General features: G+C 33.3%; 1 protein-coding gene across 1 annotated transcript in view; it reads right to left on the bottom strand.

The window, feature by feature from the left end:
* Positions 1 to 1,028: 1,028 nt before the first annotated feature.
* The window catches only part of LOC145263679 (bifunctional coenzyme A synthase-like), a 45,733-nt gene continuing 27,768 nt past the window's right edge, over positions 1,029 to 18,993 (bottom strand). The window contains exons 8-10 of the mRNA XM_080120563.1: positions 17,378 to 17,478; positions 5,005 to 5,151; positions 1,029 to 1,277 (exon numbers count right to left, since the gene is read on the bottom strand). Coding sequence (XP_079976689.1) covers positions 1,239 to 1,277; positions 5,005 to 5,151; positions 17,378 to 17,478 — 287 coding nt within the window. The 3' untranslated portion in view covers positions 1,029 to 1,238. The remainder of the gene's footprint in view (positions 1,278 to 5,004; positions 5,152 to 17,377; positions 17,479 to 18,993) is intronic.

Below are 18,993 nucleotides of genomic sequence, written 5' to 3'. Positions count from 1 at the left end.
CATCCACAAAATCTTTTTTTTACCATTATCTCGGCATTTACTTATTTTATTTTTGTCTTTTTAATCTTTTTCCTCAACAATTTTTAGATTTAATTTTAAATTTAAATTTTCAAAATGAGGTATTTTCTAAAGTTATATTTTATAGTGCTTATGGTGGAGCACTTAATTTGTTAACATTTTTTACTGTTATATAGTAATGTGTTTTCTAAAGTTATAATATTTTATAGTGCTTATGGTGGAGCACTTAATTTGTTAACATTTTTTACTGTTATATAGTAATGTGTTTTCTAAAGTTATAATATTTTATAGTGCTTATGGTGAAGCACTTAATTTGTTAACATTTTTTACTGTTATATAGTAATGTGTTTTCTAAAGTTATAATATTTTATAGTGCTTATGGTGAAGCACTTAATTTGTTAACATTTTTTACTGTTATATAGTAATGTGTTTTCTAAAGTTATAATATTTTATAGTGCTTATGGTGGAGCACTTAATTTGTTAACATTTTTTACTGTTATATAGTAATGTGCCAATTATTTTTTTTTCTAGTTGCCAGAAAAAGCAGCGAGGAAGAGGGTGGTAGAGAGGAGAGGGAAGGAGATAAAATAGAGGAGGGGGGTATAAAGATAGTGACAGAGGGATATAGAGATAGGACAGAAGTTTTAAAAGTTACACACACTTTTTAACTTTTCTATTTTGTTGTACATCCCTCTCCCGGGCAATGCCTTGTTACCATGTTAGTTAATAAATGAAAAAATTAAATTCTCATTTACTTAAAAATAAATTTTTAAACATTTCACTTTTTAATTTTCAGAAGGCTGTATTTTTCTAAAGTTAAAAAAATAGATTTATGGTGGAATACATAAACACCCAAATATCGACAGATTTTGCGTGGCTGTCAGGTTAACATGGGATGGTTAACACGTTAGGTTAGCATGGGACACCCGTAATGTGATCATGTCGGGTTAGCATGGGACACCCATAACGTGATCATGTTGAGTTAGCAAACAATCTAATCAAATAAAAACTATTTGTTTTCATTCTTTATTGAAATCCATAAACATTGGAGAAGTTTTTGATGATCGAAATATCCAAGCAACAAGTTTGGTTATTCAAAAAAAAATATAATGATGATGTTTTCTTTCATGATGCAATTATTATAAAACATGAAAAAAAGACTAAAAAGACTATCCATTATCCGATGCTCCATCTTCTCCTTCTTTGAATTCTTTGTCTTGTTAGATTCTCTTTTGTAAAAGCGACCAAGCTTTTTCAACCTAAAACAAAAAATTCCAATTTTAAGAATATAATAAAAATAGTCAGCAAATTTAAAGACAAATTTTTAATAATATAATTTTTCTGTGTTTGTCTACATTTGGGCCTATAAAAAATAGTTTTTCAAGAAATGTCTTTATGATGTCAGTACCTGTCACTGCACGAGGATGTCATATTTAAAAAATCACATAGATTGATCAAGTAGCTTTTTTTTTTTTTTTTTTTAAAGAAAATCAAATTTTCTGACACATTTTATCAAACGATTAATGCGCCATCTTAATTACAAATGATGGGAAATATAGGATAAGCAAATCCTTTGATATTACCACTTTTAAAGGTTTTTGGGGGCACTGGAAACGAAAATAACATTTATGAACACAATTTAATGTAAAATGAGCACCCACACGTTGACTCTCCTCCCAGCAAAAATTCTGTGTTTATATTTGGGGGTGGGGTGGGTCGATTTTCTTAAATAAAAAAAAATTACTTGATTGATTTATGTGATTTTGGGAATATGACATCTTCATGCGATGACATGTACAAACATCATAAAGATTTTATAAGATTTTTCTTAAAAAATTTTTTTATATATGCCCAAATGTAGACAAGCACTAATTTTTCTTATGTGTTTATATCTTTTTTTTTTTTATTGGGGGGATGGGGGGGAGTCGTTGCAGCATATTAAGAAAAAGAAAATTCAACTTAATTCCAGAAAATAAAGTATTTTTGTATAGTCACCATTAAAAAAAAAAAGAAAAAAAAGGTCCCTTGACTTCATACAGACTCACCTTCCTTTGAACAAAAAGTAAAACATTGAAAGGGGGAAAAAAATGCATCAAAACAGCATTTTATACCCAGAGAAAAAAAAGCCACAAATCATCAACATTGCCTTGAAACAACTTTAATAACTTTGTGAATGTTTCGATTAATGTACACGTGAACTATGGCAGATCAAAATAAAAAAAAAAAAATATCAATTGAAAATATTAGTGTGCACAAAAAATATTTTAGTAGTAAAATTCATTTCTTACTCATTTCCAAGTATACATTGATGCAACGCCATTTAAGCACGTTGGAAAAGATTATCTCCCTTTTTCTAATATGAAAATGCCATGTGATGTGGGTAAAAATTTATTGACGCCAAATAATAAATTCAATTATTCATTAAAATTTTACTCAATAATTTTCCAAGATTTTTGGTAAACACTAATATTTATTGAATATCATGAAATGAACAGAAAAATAGTTCTGAATGTAAACATGGTTATTGAAAATGCAATAAATGGAAATGTTAATTTGTAATGAGAAAAAAAAAGATTGTTTCATTTGATGTAACTTCCAGCCTTTTTCAATTGCATCTTTTTTCACTTGGAAATTTTCATGCAATAAGTAGTAATACAACACATACTAGGGACCCTATGCAAGTAAGTAGTGATTAAGTTTGCTAGCGCACATTTTGACAAGAGTCACCATTAGTGCATGTCAGGATAACCTAGCTGCAAACAGAATTGTACCAAGAAAAAGGGGTCAACAGGTGAAACTCCCTAGATAAAACGGAATTGAACAATAATAGGACATGATGACGTCACGTTTTTGAGCGAGAGAAACAAATTTTCTAATCAGTTTCACTGTCAAAGATGTGCGGATGGGACGTGAAATAATCTAAGACGAATATTACTTTGACGTTTGCAAAAACATAACAGCATCCTAAAACAAGATCAGGTTTAATGTTGCCAAACATTCATGCTACATAGTCCTGTGGCACAATATATAAAGGTGATATTTAACAATCAGTTCTAAGTGACAGTATTCTGGAGGGTGTAGGTTCAATCGTTACCACAGGTTATAACTAAGAATCACATAATAATTAACACTTCTACCTGGCCATGGCTGATAAAACGAGAACAATCTATCTCAGTGGATTTCAGATTAAAATTCTGTATAGTTTCTCCCAAGTTCATCATAAAAATGATGCATCCAAAGCAGGTCGGAGGTTGCATCTGCCGAAACATTGTGAAAATGAGATGAAAAGAGGGATTACTCTTCGCATTCTTGTTATTTTCACATTTTCAGCAGATGCAACCTCCGACCTGCTTTGGATGCATCATTTTTATAATACATAAATTATAACTTATACATTAAAACATAATAATCATTTAATATATATATATATATATATATACATATTAAAAAATTTAATATATATATTAAAATATAATATATATATATATATATATTAAAAAATTTAATATATATATTAAAATATAATATATATATATATATATATATATACATATTAAAAAATTTAATATATATATATTAAAATATAATATATATATATATAAATATATATATATATATATATACATATTAAAAAATTTAATATATATATATTAAAATATAATATATATATATATATATATATATATATATATATATATATATATATACATTAAAATATAATATATATATATATATATATACTAGCTGTACCTGGCCACACGTTGCTGTGGCTCAGTTTGTTTAAATGGAACACAAAAACGAAAAAGACAAAATATGTTTTATGTTTATGTTCTCAATAATTGGTATTTAATTTTTTTTTTCTTATATAAGTCCAACTCACTGTTCACATTGGAAATGCCGACATTTTCGATGAATATTTGACAGGAAAGCAACCACATGTGGTTAATTTAAATTAAATTTTAATCACATGATTACATTTTCAATAATCACGTGATTAAATGTTATCCATTTAAAATTTGCCTATATTGTAAACACCTTTAGTTCCTTTTAGTTATATCACGTGACGGCAGGCGGTGATGCTGATACTTACCCAAATAAAAAAAATGGCCAGATCGTTACAAATAAAAAATAAATGGCCAGATCGTTACAAATAAAAAAAAATGGCCAGATCGTTAGAAATAAAAAAAATGGCCAGATCGTTACAAATAAAAAAAATGGCCAGATCGTTACAAATAAAACCACCTAATTTATTAAATAAAAATTAAGTATAATGTTATCATTAAAAAGGAATATATAAAAACACGCATGAGTACACTGAACATACTATACCAAAATGTCAAAGCAATCAGTTTGGTGGTTTGTTAGTTTTTCAAAACTAACAAACCAAGAGATACATTTTTATACATATAGATATACATATTAAAACATAATTTAATATATATATAAAATCCCCGAAACAGTGTTTCATGGTAAACAACTGATGATCCCTTGAAAAATAAATTATTGGTATTATAGTAAATTTGAGAGCGAGTTGATGCAGTGATTGCAGGTGATTAAATGACTTACTGACTAGATGGTTTTCTAACGAATGATAAAAAATATTTTTTTGTGTATAGTTTTAAAGGTTAAAAACTTCCAAGACTATATATATATACATATATATACACACACACACATTAAAACATAACACACATAAAAACATTATATATATATATATATATATATACACACACACACATTTAAAAACTACAATAATCATTTAATATACATTAAAATATAAATTATCTTTTAAAATTTTTAATGAAAAGAAATAGTAATAAGAATAGATTTTCAAGAAAGAGATATAAATAAAGACCTGGCAAGATTTTAAATCAATTTCTAAAAGCCATTTAATGCAAACAAATGGTGTTGCAATGTCATTAGAAAAAACAAAGGATTTGAAACAATTGTTTTTAAACATGAAAATTTGCCCCAAATAATTTTTACCTGTCTCTGTGTTTCTTCATATTCCCACAACGTACTAAGGATGACATTCGAAGCCGCAACTCTGTCAGAATTTGACATTTGACTCAAAATTCTTGCCTCAGCTTCAGCTTCACTTAGCTTGTTCCTTTCCATAATCCTTTTCACAGCCTGCAAAGAAGAAAATGTAAATTGAACATCTGATGTCACCTTGTTAGTGAGAGTCACGCTCAAGGCCATTCCTATAACAGGCCAGGAGAACATGCACTTGGGGATCGTTTCTTGAGACAACGTGAATTTTCTTAGATAATTTATGTAGCAATTAAAAACAGAAAAACTTTCACTATGAGATTAGTTTGATGTTTTTATGAGTTTTAATGAAAATAAGAACTACAATACATTTTTATTACTCAATAACTTTTACATTAGCTTATAAATGAAGAGACAGATAACTTTGAATAAACAAAGACATAAAAATTGGTTGGTTGGTTGTTTGCTTTTTAACAGCACATCAACTTCTCTGGCTATACTAAATAGCCTAAGGTGTTGTTTATGAATTGTTATTTAGAATCTCTATAGGGTTATTTGGTTAAAGTTATTTTAAAATTTTCCAGTATAGGTTGATTGTTTAGGATATTTTCTATTTGTATAGGGTTGAAAAGTTCTTTTAAGTTGATTACTTGATAATATTGAGATCTTGTGGTCTCGAATTCCTTGCACTCGATTAAGATGTGTTTAACTGAGAAAGGATCATGGCATATTGGGGGGGGGGGATCTACCACTTTTAAAAGGTAGGAGTGGGTAATAAAGGTATGGCCTATTCATAGCCGGGTCAGGGTTATCTCTTCCTTTCTATTTCCTGTATCCCTGTGGCCATTCTCCAATGGTAGGGGATATGTGGTGTAGTTTATCGTTTGTGCAGTTGTTCCATGATTCTTGCCACTTGGTGTTTATGTATTTTTTAATAGTTTGTTTGAGATTGTAAGGGATCATTGTATTGGATTGTTCCAACTTTAGGGCTCCTTAATTAAATTAAAGCTCTATATTGAAGAAGGTTACTGAGAGGATGCTTCCTTGTGTTTCTTGAGCTTTTCTATTTGACAGGGTGCTTCCTACTCTTACTTGAAAGTTTCTATTGTTTATGAAGTTGCTTATAAGGATAGGTAGTCTACCTGATAGACACATTTCTTTTAAATCCTTCACAATGCCATACCTCCAGGTTGTGTCATAGGCCTTCTCTAGGTCAAAGAAAATTGCCACTGTATGTTTCTTCCGTATGAAGGCTCTTGTATCAAAGTTTCTAGACGTACTAGATGGTCTATGGTGCTTCTTTTGTTTCTGAAACCTGACTGGAATTTAGTGATAAGATTGTTTGTTTCCAGATACCATGTGAGTTTTTGGTTGATTATTCTTTCGAATGTTTTGCACATGCAGCTGGTTAGAGCTATTGGTCTGAAATTAGTTGGATTTGATGTGTTGTTTTGGGAATTATTTGGGTTTGTGTAGTCTTTAGTAGGTTTTGGTATGGGGATGATAATTGTTGTTTTCCATGATACTGGAACTTTTCCACTTGTCTAGATATTGTTATAGATTTTTAGTAGGTAATGTAGGGATGGTTTTGGGAGTTGGTTCAAGAATTTATAGTGTATTTCGTCTGGGCCCACGGTTGAATGGTAGGATCTTCCAAGTGCTTCTTGTAGCTTGTGTATAGAGAATAGTTTGTTGTAAACCTTTTCATTTTTGAATTTAAAGTTTTCTTTTTTGTTCTTTTTCCTTTCTGCTTTGGAAAATTGGTGATTGGTTCTGGTGGGATGAGATGTTGGTAAAATATTTTGCAAAGAGGTTTGCAATTTCTTCTTTAGTCGTTGCCATGGTGTTATTTTGTGTGAGGTGTTTTACTGGGTGGCTGTTTTTTCCCCGCTTATTCTGTGGATTATTTTCCATACTGTTTTTAGTTTGGAAACAAAATTCTGCCATGTTGTTCTTTTGGCCTCTTTTATAATTCTTCTTCTTTGAGCTCTGTGCTTATATTTTATTTAATTTATACTTGTGGGTTCTTTTTGGAAGGTTTGCAGTGCTAAGCGGTGGACCCTAATTGCTTCTTTGCAATCATTATTATACCAGGGTTTTTTTTATTTTAGTTTGAGATTTAGAATTGGGTATGCATTCTTGCACTATTTCTATGAGTGTTTTTGTAAAATGGGAGGTGTGGTCTTCTTGATCAGTATGTGTTTGGGATAAGTTTATTTTGGCATAATTTTTTTAATTTTGTCCAGTTTGCCTTATATAGGTTGCATGCTGTTTTTTTTTTTCTCAGGTTCAGCGCCAAGTTCTTCCAAAATGATTGGAAAATGGTCACTTCCTCATGGTTCATTGTGAACTTGCCATTTGTATTTGAGAACCAATGAAGAGTCTCCAAATCAATAGCTGAATAGGTGCAAGTTCCTAGGTGTAAATAAGTGGGTGATTGGTTGTTGAAGAGGTATAGATTTTCTTTGTGAATTAGACTTTCAATAATGATACTTTTTTGTTGGTTTTATCACTGCCACACAAGGTATTGTGGCTGTTTAGATCTCCCAGGAGGCTGTATGGTTTTGGAAGCTGGTTTATTAGGTTTTTGAGTTTGGTTTCATGGCGTGGTATGTAGATTGAACATATTGTTAGGTTTTCATGTAGGGATGCAGATACAGCAGTTGCTTGTATGGTTGTGTTTATTTTGATTTGTCTTTGTGGAATATTGTTGATTAATATTGATTTGCCACCAGATGCTCTGAGTTTGTGGGTATGTATATGATTGTAGGACGTGTAGTTTTTTATTTTGACGTTATTTTCTTTTAGGAGAGTTTCTTGTAAGCAGATTACTGATGATAGTCGTGTAGAAATGAGGATTAGTAATTCTTGGTGGTTTGCATTTACGCCTCTGATGTTCCACTGTAGGATTCTTTTAAGGATTTTAGGTTTGTTAGTCATGATAGGGTTTGTAATTAGTTTCTATTGTTTTCTGGGGATTTTGGTTGGGAGTGTTTGGTTTTAGTTTCTCAGTTTCCATGACTTCCAAGCATTCGAGTTTTGTGGGCTTAGTATTTTCTTGTTTACTTCTACCTTTGGAGCATGAACAAAGTCGTGCTTGTGGTGTATTAGGAAGTTTGGGTTCATGCGCCGCAGAGGTTCCTTCGCTTGTCCGCCGGCCGCCACTCTCCGGGGATTTCCCCGGTATGTCCATCTTTTCTGGGACACCCTGGGCCACAGCTCCAGTCCCAGAGAGTGAATGTGATCTGCTTGTTGTATTTTTTTCATTATTGGGTGCCGTTTTGTTTTGTTTTTCTTGTATGTTTTTTTGATATTTGTTTTTTTTTTTCTGATAGAAAGGTTGGTTCCATTGGGTGTGGTGTTTGGAATTTTGGTACTAGTGAGGTTTTATTTATATTTATTTTTTTCATTTCTTCAATTGTATTTATGTTATGGCGAGATGAGCAATTCACCGCCGGAACTTTTTATCGAAAGAACGTTATCACCGGTCACCGGTTGTGAGACCCTTCCCTGGGCGGGAACACTTAAAAACGTAACATGCTGTCTCTGTAAATATTCTCAATAAACTTCTCTATTTCTTTATTACTTCAGAACCTCTTTATCCATTTATTTCCCTGGTGGAATACCCTTGTTGAATATCCTTTTATTACGGCCACCCACCGCAGGATATATCAACTGGCGACGAAGATGAGATACAAACTGTAAATTCATATAAAAAGAAAAAAAAAAAAAACACGTGGTAACCGAGAACATTCTGAAAATTGTTGTTCACAAAGTTCACTTTTAATTGAAGAAAAAGCTTCTTAGAAAGCGAAAGACTAGTGTCTGCCACAAATTTACGTAAGTAAAAAATAATTTTTATATTATTGACGAGTTAAACTCCGTTTTTCTCTTTTTAAACTCCCAAAGAGTTGACGTTATATAACGTGTGTGTGTGTGTGTGTGTATAAATTGTGACTTTCTTCATGAGAGATATTTTTACGTGTTTTTTGTATTTGGTTAATACGATAGAAAACCAACAAATGAACAATACTGAGGAATCTGTGTTTATTTAATAAAGAAAATTTTTAAAAGAAGTTTACGTGTGTCTGCTGAAGTAGACGAAAAAAGAGTCTCTTGAAATTTTGTCAAGTGTTATTTTAACGGTGATTTTTTTTTTTCGGAACTTCCCTATGTGTTGACAATTTTCTGTGAAAATAAGCATTTTGTTTTTGAACAATATTTTTTTTTTTTTTTTCTCTGTGGTATACGTTAATTTGTTATTGATACATTTAAAAAGAAAATGACATCGGAACAAATAGCGACGTTGACGAAAACGTTAACTGAGAGTTTAATAACTCAACAAAAAGCCCAAATGGATTTTCAAAAACAAATACTAATTCAACAAGAACGTTTCGAAACTCTTGTAATACAACAAACGACGGATAATCGCTTATTTTGTGAAACGATTTTGTCAGAAAAATCTAAGGAGGGTGCATCCAGATTTTTTTCGGCTGAGGGTATAGCGAACTCGCTTTCAGAGTTTAAATATGACCCAGAAAAAAGTGACACTTTTCCAGCCTATTATCATAGGTTTGAAACGATATTTACAAAACGATGCGAGAAGTGGTCGGATGAGGAAAAAATAACACTATTACTCCAAAAAATGGGCACAGAAGAAAATACTAAATTCACGAATTTGATATTGCCTAAAAAACCGGAAGAGATCTCTTTTTCTGAAATGGTGAAAATTTTGTGTGTTATATTCGGTGAAAGAGATAGTCTTTTTCATACACGGTATAGGTGTTTAAATATGTCAAAAGACATGATGACATTGTCACATATGCAGGCAAAGTCAACGCCCAGTGTGAACTGTTTAAATTAAAGGATTTATCAGTGGACATGTTTAAGTGCTACATATTTGTTCAAGGACTGACAGCACCGAAGAACAAGGATTTAAGGTCAAGGATATCAATCATGGAGCAAGATCCGGAAATGAACTTGCAAAAAGTGACAGAAGAATGTCAAAAATTGATAAATGTAAAAAGGGACACTACAAGGATAGAGGGAAAAGTCACATCCCAAGTCCAGGTAGTAAAACAGAAGACATTTCCAAAAGACAAAGGGAAAAGTTTTGAATGTTGAAGTTGTGTGGGTCCGCACTTAAGAAAAAACTGCCCTTATAAAGACCAACGTTGTACCAAATGTGGCCTAGTGGGACACCGGGCATCCCACTGCCGAACTAAGCAAGACAAAAGATGGAAATGGAAGCCAAAAGTAAATGTGGTCTTGTCCAAAGAAGAAATAAAACAAGGAGGGAAACGGAAATTCGTTCACACCCAAATAAATGGTCACTCAGTGAAGCTACTTTTAGACACAGGTAGCGATATATCAATTATCGACGAAGTGACCTGGAAGAGCATTGGTGGTCCAAAACTGAGAAAAACACAAAAAATTGCAAAAGGTGTTTCCGGAGAGCGATTAAAATTCATGGGAGAATTTAATTGCTGTGTTTCTCTTGGATCAAAAACTTTTTCCTCAAACCTTTCAGTTGTTCCAGGAATAAATTCTTGCCTTTTTGGAATTGATTGGATTGTTTTGTTTGATTTATGGGAGCTACCCATAAATTCATTTTGCAATAATGTAAGAGCGTTGGAAAAGAAAAATTCCAAACAAAATGACCATTTTCTGGCAGTGTTAAAAAGTGAATTCCCCGAAGTTTTTTCAAAGGGATTAGGAGTGTGCACCAAAACTGAAGTAAATTTGGAATTAAAACAGAATGTGAAACCTGTTTTTAGACCAAAAAGAAATGTGCCTTTTTCTTCAAAAGAAGATATTGAAATTGAACTAAGACTACAGAAGAATGGTGTAGTCGAAAAAGTTGACTATTCTGAGTGGGCGAGCCCCACTTTGTATGTTAAAAAGAAAAATAAGAAGATTCGGGTATGTGCCGATTTTTTTACAGGCCGTAATGACTGTCTGATGGATCATAGTTATCCACTTCCATCTCCTGAAGACATTTTTACAAAGCTGAATGGAGGTAGAATTTTTTCCAAAATCGACTTATCGGAAGCTTACCTTCAGGTAAAAGTCAGTGAAGAATGTTCTAAGTATTTGTGTATCAATACACATCTAGGACTTTTCTGACTAAAAAGACTTCCTTTTGGATTAAAAGTGGCCTCAGCACTATTTCAGCAAATAATGGATATGATGCTTGCTGATTTAGATGTTGCAATCGCATATTTGGATGACATCCTTGTCAAAAGTAAAAATGTACAGGAACATAAGGAACACATCAGAGTAGTTTTCCAAAGAATTGAGGAATTTGGTTTCAAGTTAAGTGCCGAAAAATGTGAATTCTTTTTAAAACACATAAAATATCTTGGTCAAATTATCGACAGCCAAGGCAGAAGACCAGATCCTCAGAGAACAGAAGCAATCGAGAGGATGCCAGCACCCAATAATGTTGCCCAGTTACAATCTTTTTTGGGTTTGGCTCAATATTATGCTATTTATATTCCAAACATGCATAAGTTGAGAGCACCATTGAATGATTTGTTAAAAAAAGGACAAAAGTGGATTTGGTCAAAAGAATGCCAAAATGCGTTTGAAGATATTAAGAAATGCCTGCTATCAGATTTAGCTCTAGCACATTTTGATCCACAGAAAGAATTGATTGTTGCATCAGATGCAAGTGACTACGCAGTAGGAGCAGTTCTTCTCCATAAACTTGAAGATGGATCAACAAAGCCAATAGCCCATGCATCCAGATCACTTTTGCCGGCTGAAAGAAACTATTCTCAAATTGGAAAAGAAAGCTTGGCGATTATTTATGCCATTAAAAAATTCCATAGATTTATTCATGGAAGGATGTTTACTTTGCAAACCGACCACAAACCCTTATTGACTATTTTTGGCTCTAAAAAAGGCATACCTACGCACATTGCGAACAGACTCCAACGATGGAGCATAATTCTACTAAATTATAACTTTAAAATGGAGTACATTTCATCCAAAAATATCGGACATGCAGATGGACTGTCCAGGCTCATCCAAAAGTGTGCTGAACCTTTGGAAGACACAGTAATAGCTGCATTGACAGAGGAAAAAGAACTCTCCGGATTACTGTGCAACACAATCAGAGAGTTACCAGTGACTCTAGACGAAATAAATAAGGCAGCAGAAAAGGATGATTATATTGTGAAAATGAAAAAGTTGGTGCAACTAAATGGAAAATCAAAGAAAGACCCTAAAATTTTACCATTTTCCATTTGTGCTCAAACCTTGATGTACGCAGACAGTCGTCATACCGACTACGCTTCAGAGAAGAATTTTAAAAGAATTTCATAGTGGTCATCCAGGCATGTCGAGAATGAAAGCTTTAATGCGTGGATATACGTATTGGCCTAGGATGGACGAGGACATTGAAAAACTCGTAAGAGAGTGTCAAGGGTGTCAGCTAGCAGCAAAGGCACCACCTGTGCAGATACAACCGTGGCCAAAGACTGATACACCGTGGACTCGGTTACATATCGATTATGCAGGTCCTTTAAATGGACATTATTTCTTAGTGGTCGTCGACAGTTTCACAAAATGGCCAGAAGTGTTTAAATACAAACACCCTACTTCGATGAGTACAATAGATGCACTAAGAGTTCTCTTCAGTCGTTTTGGAGTGCCTAAAACTATTGTCAGCGACAACGGCACCCAATTTACCAGCAAAGAATTTGAAGAATTCTGCAAGGCTCTAGCTATTGAACATTTAACGACAATCTACCACCCAAGGTCAAATGGCCTAGCAGAGAGGTTCGTCGATACATTCAAAAGAGCCTTGAAGAAAAACCAAGGCATGGACACTGACGAGAAGAGTCTTGAACAATTTTTATCGGTGTACAGGATAACTCTGAACCCAAACACTGATACCAGTTCGTCACCAGCCGAACTGATGTTTGCACGGAAAATCAGATCTGTATTTTACAGAATTTTACCAAGTGCAACCAGAGTAACAACAACAAAAGAAAATTTTCCAACAAGGTTTTACAAACCTGGTGACAGAATATTCTTCCTGAATTACAGGAGTGGAAAAAATTTTTGGGAGGAGGGGATTATCATGAAAAGAATCGGACACATGCTATATTCTGTAAGAAGTAATAAATTCGACTGTCGCAGGCACATAAATCAGCTAAGACCTCGACACACTGATGACTACAAACAGGCAGAAGAAAATGACCTGCCCCTAGAGGTTTTGTATTATTCTTTTAATATTCCCCAACCCTTAACAGAACTTACTCTTGAGAGTTCCAGCTTCTCCACCAACTCCACCCACTCAAACGATATTGAGGAGAAAAAGTACAAGGGTGAAAAGAAAAGTTAACCGGCTGAGCCCCAAGCCAAAAAGCAAACGCTATTAAGCCAAATTCTCTTGAGAGAAATTGTCTTAGGGGGAGGTGTTATGGTGAGATGAGCAATTCACCGCCGGAACTTTTTATCGAAAGAACGTTATCACCGGTCACCGGTTGTGAGACCCTTCCCTGGGCGGGAACACTTAAACGTAACATGCTGTCTCTGTAAATATTCTCAATAAACTTCTCTTTTTTCTTTATTACTTCAGAACCTCTTTATCCATTTATTTCCCTGGTGGAATACCTTTCTTGAATATCCTTTTATTACGGCCACCCACCGCAGGATATATCAGTCGTCAACATACGTTTTCAATTTATCAATATTTTGATTTGGTTGATGAGGCCTTGGATTTTAATATCAAGATTTGTTGTGCAATAATTCTCGTTGTGTTTATTTGTGTTGGGAGTATTCTTTTTTATTATTTCTGAATATTTAGCTGTTACTGTCCTTTTTTCCTTGCTTCTGGGTAGGTGATGCTTAACATGTTTAATTTTAACGATTTCCTTTTCTTTTTTCCAGATTTCACAGTCTTTGGAGTAGGCACTGTGATTTTCTTTACTGTTGGCACATTTATAGGTTTTTTGACAGTTGGTATGATTGTCATTTTCTCCACACCTTCTACACACTGGCTGGTGTGTGCATCGATCCTGATGGTGACAAAATTTTTGACAGTTAAAGCAACGCGATGGGTTGGGGATGTATGTTTCGACTCTTAGTTTCTATTTTTATTTCTTGTGGAATTTTTTGTTGCTTAAAGGTTAGTATATATATGTGTGTGTGTGTGTGTTTATCATTTCTCCATTTTTTTTTTTATTTGAATTCTTCTGACATCCGTTACATTTTATTCTTTTAAATTTGAACGGATTTCGTCGATGGAGCAAAGTGAAAGCTCAGGGCTTTTTACCACTCCTTTGCATACGTTTAGTGTTTTGTTGGGGTATGCTTTTATTTTTATATTACCAGAAAGTTTCCATTTTAGAAGTTCATCTGCCTGCGCTTTAGTAAAAATTTCTAACAGAAGAATACCATTTCTTAATTTTTTGACTAGTTTAGGTTTGACCCTTTCTTATAATATTTTCTCTATCTTAAATGGGGAGAGTTTGGCTAAAGGCACTTCTCCAGTTTTGACTCCATTACTATAAAGTTTGGATAGTTATTCGGTTTCTTGTTCGTGTTACTGTCAGAATTGTCTAATATTCTTTTTTTTACTTGGATTTTTGTAACTCATATTGGGTTCATTTGTTTGTGAATTAATCATCCCTGCTCCCAACCACCTTGGAGCCCTAATTGGGATGCGCACAGGGGGGAAGCCCATTCGCCCTGGCTACAACAGGGTTACAAGGATGATATATTTATACATAATGTAGATTTTGAGCACTTGTGTATCTTAATTTCTCCCATTCAAGTAAAATATGGAAAACAGCCATGTCTAATCCTTGTTCACTATATACATTTGACCCTCAGCCACTGCTTTCACCACTTATTTGGGGATCAGTATTGATGGGGGAGTGTCAAAGCCAAAATAGAGTGTTGCAACTGATACCTTTATTTTCCCGAGGTATCAGTTGCTCAACCACCAGGATCCTTCTCCTAGACATTACGGGATGCCACCTACGGCCAACAGGTGGCCCCATTGAGGGACTTTTACTCTCTGCAGGGGGCCCGGTCGGCGTATTCTAAAGCCCCACCGACAGAGCTCCAGCATCATTTAACAAAACATTTATTATTATAAGTAAAATTTTAATTTGAAAATAAAAAAGGGAAAAGGGTTCCTTCTAATTCAAAAAATATGGATGTGCTCAAAAGAAGCAGATACATATTTTTGCTATTATATGATATTCGAAATAGATTATTGCTGAAATAAGAACGATTTCAACAGTATGGCAGTGTTATTGCAAAACAAATTTTAATTGTGCCTTGATAAACCTGTCTATAATTATTGTTTATAACTAAATCTAATTCAGTTTGAGAATATACAAACCAAAATAAGAAGGTGCTTGAATTCTCTAGCATTCTTTCAACAATAATAATAAAGTAAATATTGGTTGAAATCAATTCGTGCGGATAAAATTTAATTATGACATTTATTCACTACAATGACTTTCAAATTCCAATCAAGTTAAATAATTATTTGAAAAAGGATTCAAATTAAATCTTTTCAGGTTATTAGTGGCACAAATATTCTTTTTACAATAATATACCATGTAAGAACATAATTGAGTTTTGCAAAGGAAAAAGGTTGTAGTATTATTGTTTGTAGTATTATTGGTTGGAATGTTTTAAGTTATGAAGCCAGTAAGGAAGTGGGGTGGAAAGAAAGGGGGAGGGAGGGGAAGGGGGATGTTGTTTTTGTTTTGGATTTTGCAAAACATGTCTTAGTTGTACAAATAGTTCAAAGGAAAAACAAAGTTGTTAATGTAGGTGCATTTGTGTCAGGGAGTCATCTTCCGACAGCTTGATCTGGTTGCATCAGACATCAATGCTGTCAATATGAAAACAAAATATTTTTTCAAGATTCTGACATGAAATTTTTAGAAAAAATATAAACTCAATTAGCAAATTTAGAGCTGTATGAATTACTGCTTTATTTTTGTTAATAATGAAAAAATAATTCTTGATAAAATTCAATTGACTTTTTACAGTATAGTCATAACATAATACAGCAGCTTAGCTGAAATAAATTTGAAGGATTAGAATCCTCTTTCAGGATTAAATTTTCTCAGATCAATAACAGTGAAATGTTAGCAACTAGAAAAATATCTACTCATTGACTGGAAATCTTGTCTCCAGTAAAAAAGACTCAAATGTTAGATCTGTTATAGGAATGGCGTTGGTCATTCTGCACCACAATGATGTTTCAAACTAAACTTGATGTAATTATTCCAAATATTTTTTTTTTTAGTTTAATAGTTGAAAAGACCAGACAAGTACAAAAATTTATTTTAATAAACATATCTATTTATTAAAATTAATTATTTTTTATTTTTTTCAAATTTTCGAACAGTAAAATATTCTTAATCAGGAAATACAATTTTTTTTTTCCTTTCATGTCATGCTGGACCAACCTCTGTACCAGACTTTAGTTCCAGCATGACATGAAAGAAGTAAAAAAAAAAGTGTCTATTTCCCAATGAAGAATATTTTACTATTCAAAAATTAGAAAAAAAAAAAAAATTGAATTGAATTTGGATAAATAGATATGTTTATGAAAATAAAAATGTACTTGTCTGTTCTTTTGAACTGGTAAATTTAAAATTTTGAATATCAAGTGCTTCTTAACAGTGGATTTCCTCCTTTTTTAGTTTATAAGTTAGTGATGTGAGTAGACGTTGGCAAAAAAAAAAATGAAATCAAAATGAATATCACAATTAACAGGTGAGAAGAGAACAGCAGCTAAAAACAACTGATGATGATGATGATGACGTGCTAGTGATGTGTAATAAAAACATGTTACAAATAATTAAACAAAAATGTTTAATTAGTCAAATATCAATGTTGATAAATAAAAAAATAAAATTTATAAATAAGTTTATCATGAGAATTGATTGAAATGACCACAAGTCAATTAGAGAGCTTTCAATCGCAATAAATCTTACAATTATTGACTTATAAATGAAGAGACAGATGACTTTGAATAAACAAAAACATAAAAATTGGCATTTCTTGAATAAACAATGTTGTTAATCTGAAAACAAAATATTTTTTAAAATTCTGACATTAAATTTTTAGAAAATATATAAAATCAATTAGCAAATTTAGAACTGTATGAACTATAATTAATTTCAACAAAGTTAAGAGCAAGACTCCCAGTCCGCCTGTGGGGAGAAAGAAGACAGTGTGAAAATATTATTATTATTATTATTATTATTAGTAGTAGTAGTAGTAGTAGTAGTAGTATGTTGTTTCATGTCATTTTTTATACTCTGTATGTGTTTTCTGTTCGTTTTAAATTGCCCCTACTGCTAATCAATCCCAATTTTCTTACCTCATTTTTGGGGACTATGGAGACCCAGACTTCGTGAACCATGGAATGCCATTTTGCTTCTAAAAGTACAGCAGCTTCAAGCACAACAATTTGTTTACCTTCTGGAATAAAAAAAAAATGACAAGCGGGGTAGACTTATGGAAATTTTTTTGGATCACGTCAAAAAAAGAAAAAGAAGAAAAAAAGATACTTTTAAGGTGTATCCATTTAATTTATATGTTTAAGGGAGAAATCTAATTGCTCAAAAAAAAAAAAAGAGTCTGTCTGGATTGAGACCACAACAAAAAAATTTTCCCTCTCTGACCGAGGACAGATACTATACCTTGATCCTAGGTCAGATAGCAGGTTCCTATTTACTTACCTCCCAACACATTTTAATGTGAGAAAAATCCAGCTCTCTTATAAATGAGCACTTTGGATTAGGACAAAAATAAAAATTGTGGCAGTCTAAAAGGATTTCTCCTTCACTAATCGATGACAGAAAAGAAGAAGTATAGTATCAGAAGAAGAGATACTAAAAAAAATAACGATGTATGAAGATTTTTTGGATCATATAAAACAGAAAAAGAAAAATGGTTTAAAATATGTGTCCATATAATCTGTGTGTTGATTGAGATTGTCGGACTGACTTCCTCATCTTGGTTGTTATTGTCACGTTTCGGCCGTTTTGCCCTCCGGCCTTCGTCAGGTGTTTTGTATTGAACTGGGGAACCGTTTGTTAGGAGTCTCGAACCCAACCCTTTATTATTATTACGGGGGTACCGTGTTGGGACTCCAGCTAGGTTTTGGGATATAGTTGCTGATTCTCTGTTTTGAATGTTACTTTTTCACTGCCTTTGTTCAGGATTGAACTCAGCACCTTTGGGTAACTGTAAACTTTGATACAACGTCTAGGACCACTCGGCCATATGTCACTAGGACAATTCCTAGGTTTAAAATTTACACAAACCAACTATGTTGTTATTCAAGGCTTTCTCTCTCTATCAGAGGTATCCAAATTGCATTCAGCTCTATGCTTGGTTTGCTCAGTAGGTTGTTATGTCCGAGCAGGTAAGCTGTTTCTTTAAGTTTTCTCACTTTCCAGTGGGTCTCTCTGTTTATTATTTTTACTTCATCCCATGGGGGCGATGGTCCCCCCTCTCCATCCAGACATGGTTGGCTATACCCGATTTTTCCGTCTCCCCTTTAGTTACCGCTTTTCGGTGTTCTTTCACCCTTACTTTAAGGGGGCAGCATGTTTCACCCTTGTAAACCTTTCTGCAACTGCATGGGATGGAGTATATGCAGTTTTTGGTCATGTTCTCCTCCATGCGGGGCTTCACTCGTACCAGGTGTTGTCTGAGTGTTGATTCGCTCTTGAATACCGTCCTGATGTTGTAAGGGGCACATATTCTCTTAATCTTTTCGGAGATGCCTCATATGTATGGTAGGCAGACCGTTGGAGGTTTTTTTTGGGGTTTCATTCTCATCTCTTATACTATTAAAACACCTGACGAAGGCCGGAGGGCAAAACGGCCGAAACGTTGTGACAATAACAACCAAGATGAGGAAGTCAGTCCGACAATCTCAATCAATGAAAACACCTCATCTCAAAAATACAGACAATTACTAATCTG

Source organism: Euprymna scolopes, chromosome 39 (assembly GCF_053919585.1).
Source record: "Euprymna scolopes isolate OS-2025 chromosome 39, ASM5391958v1, whole genome shotgun sequence".
NCBI lineage: Eukaryota > Metazoa > Mollusca > Cephalopoda > Sepiida > Sepiolidae > Euprymna > Euprymna scolopes.
Note: the sequence above shows the minus strand (reverse complement) of the source record. Positions and strands in the feature narration are given on the sequence as shown.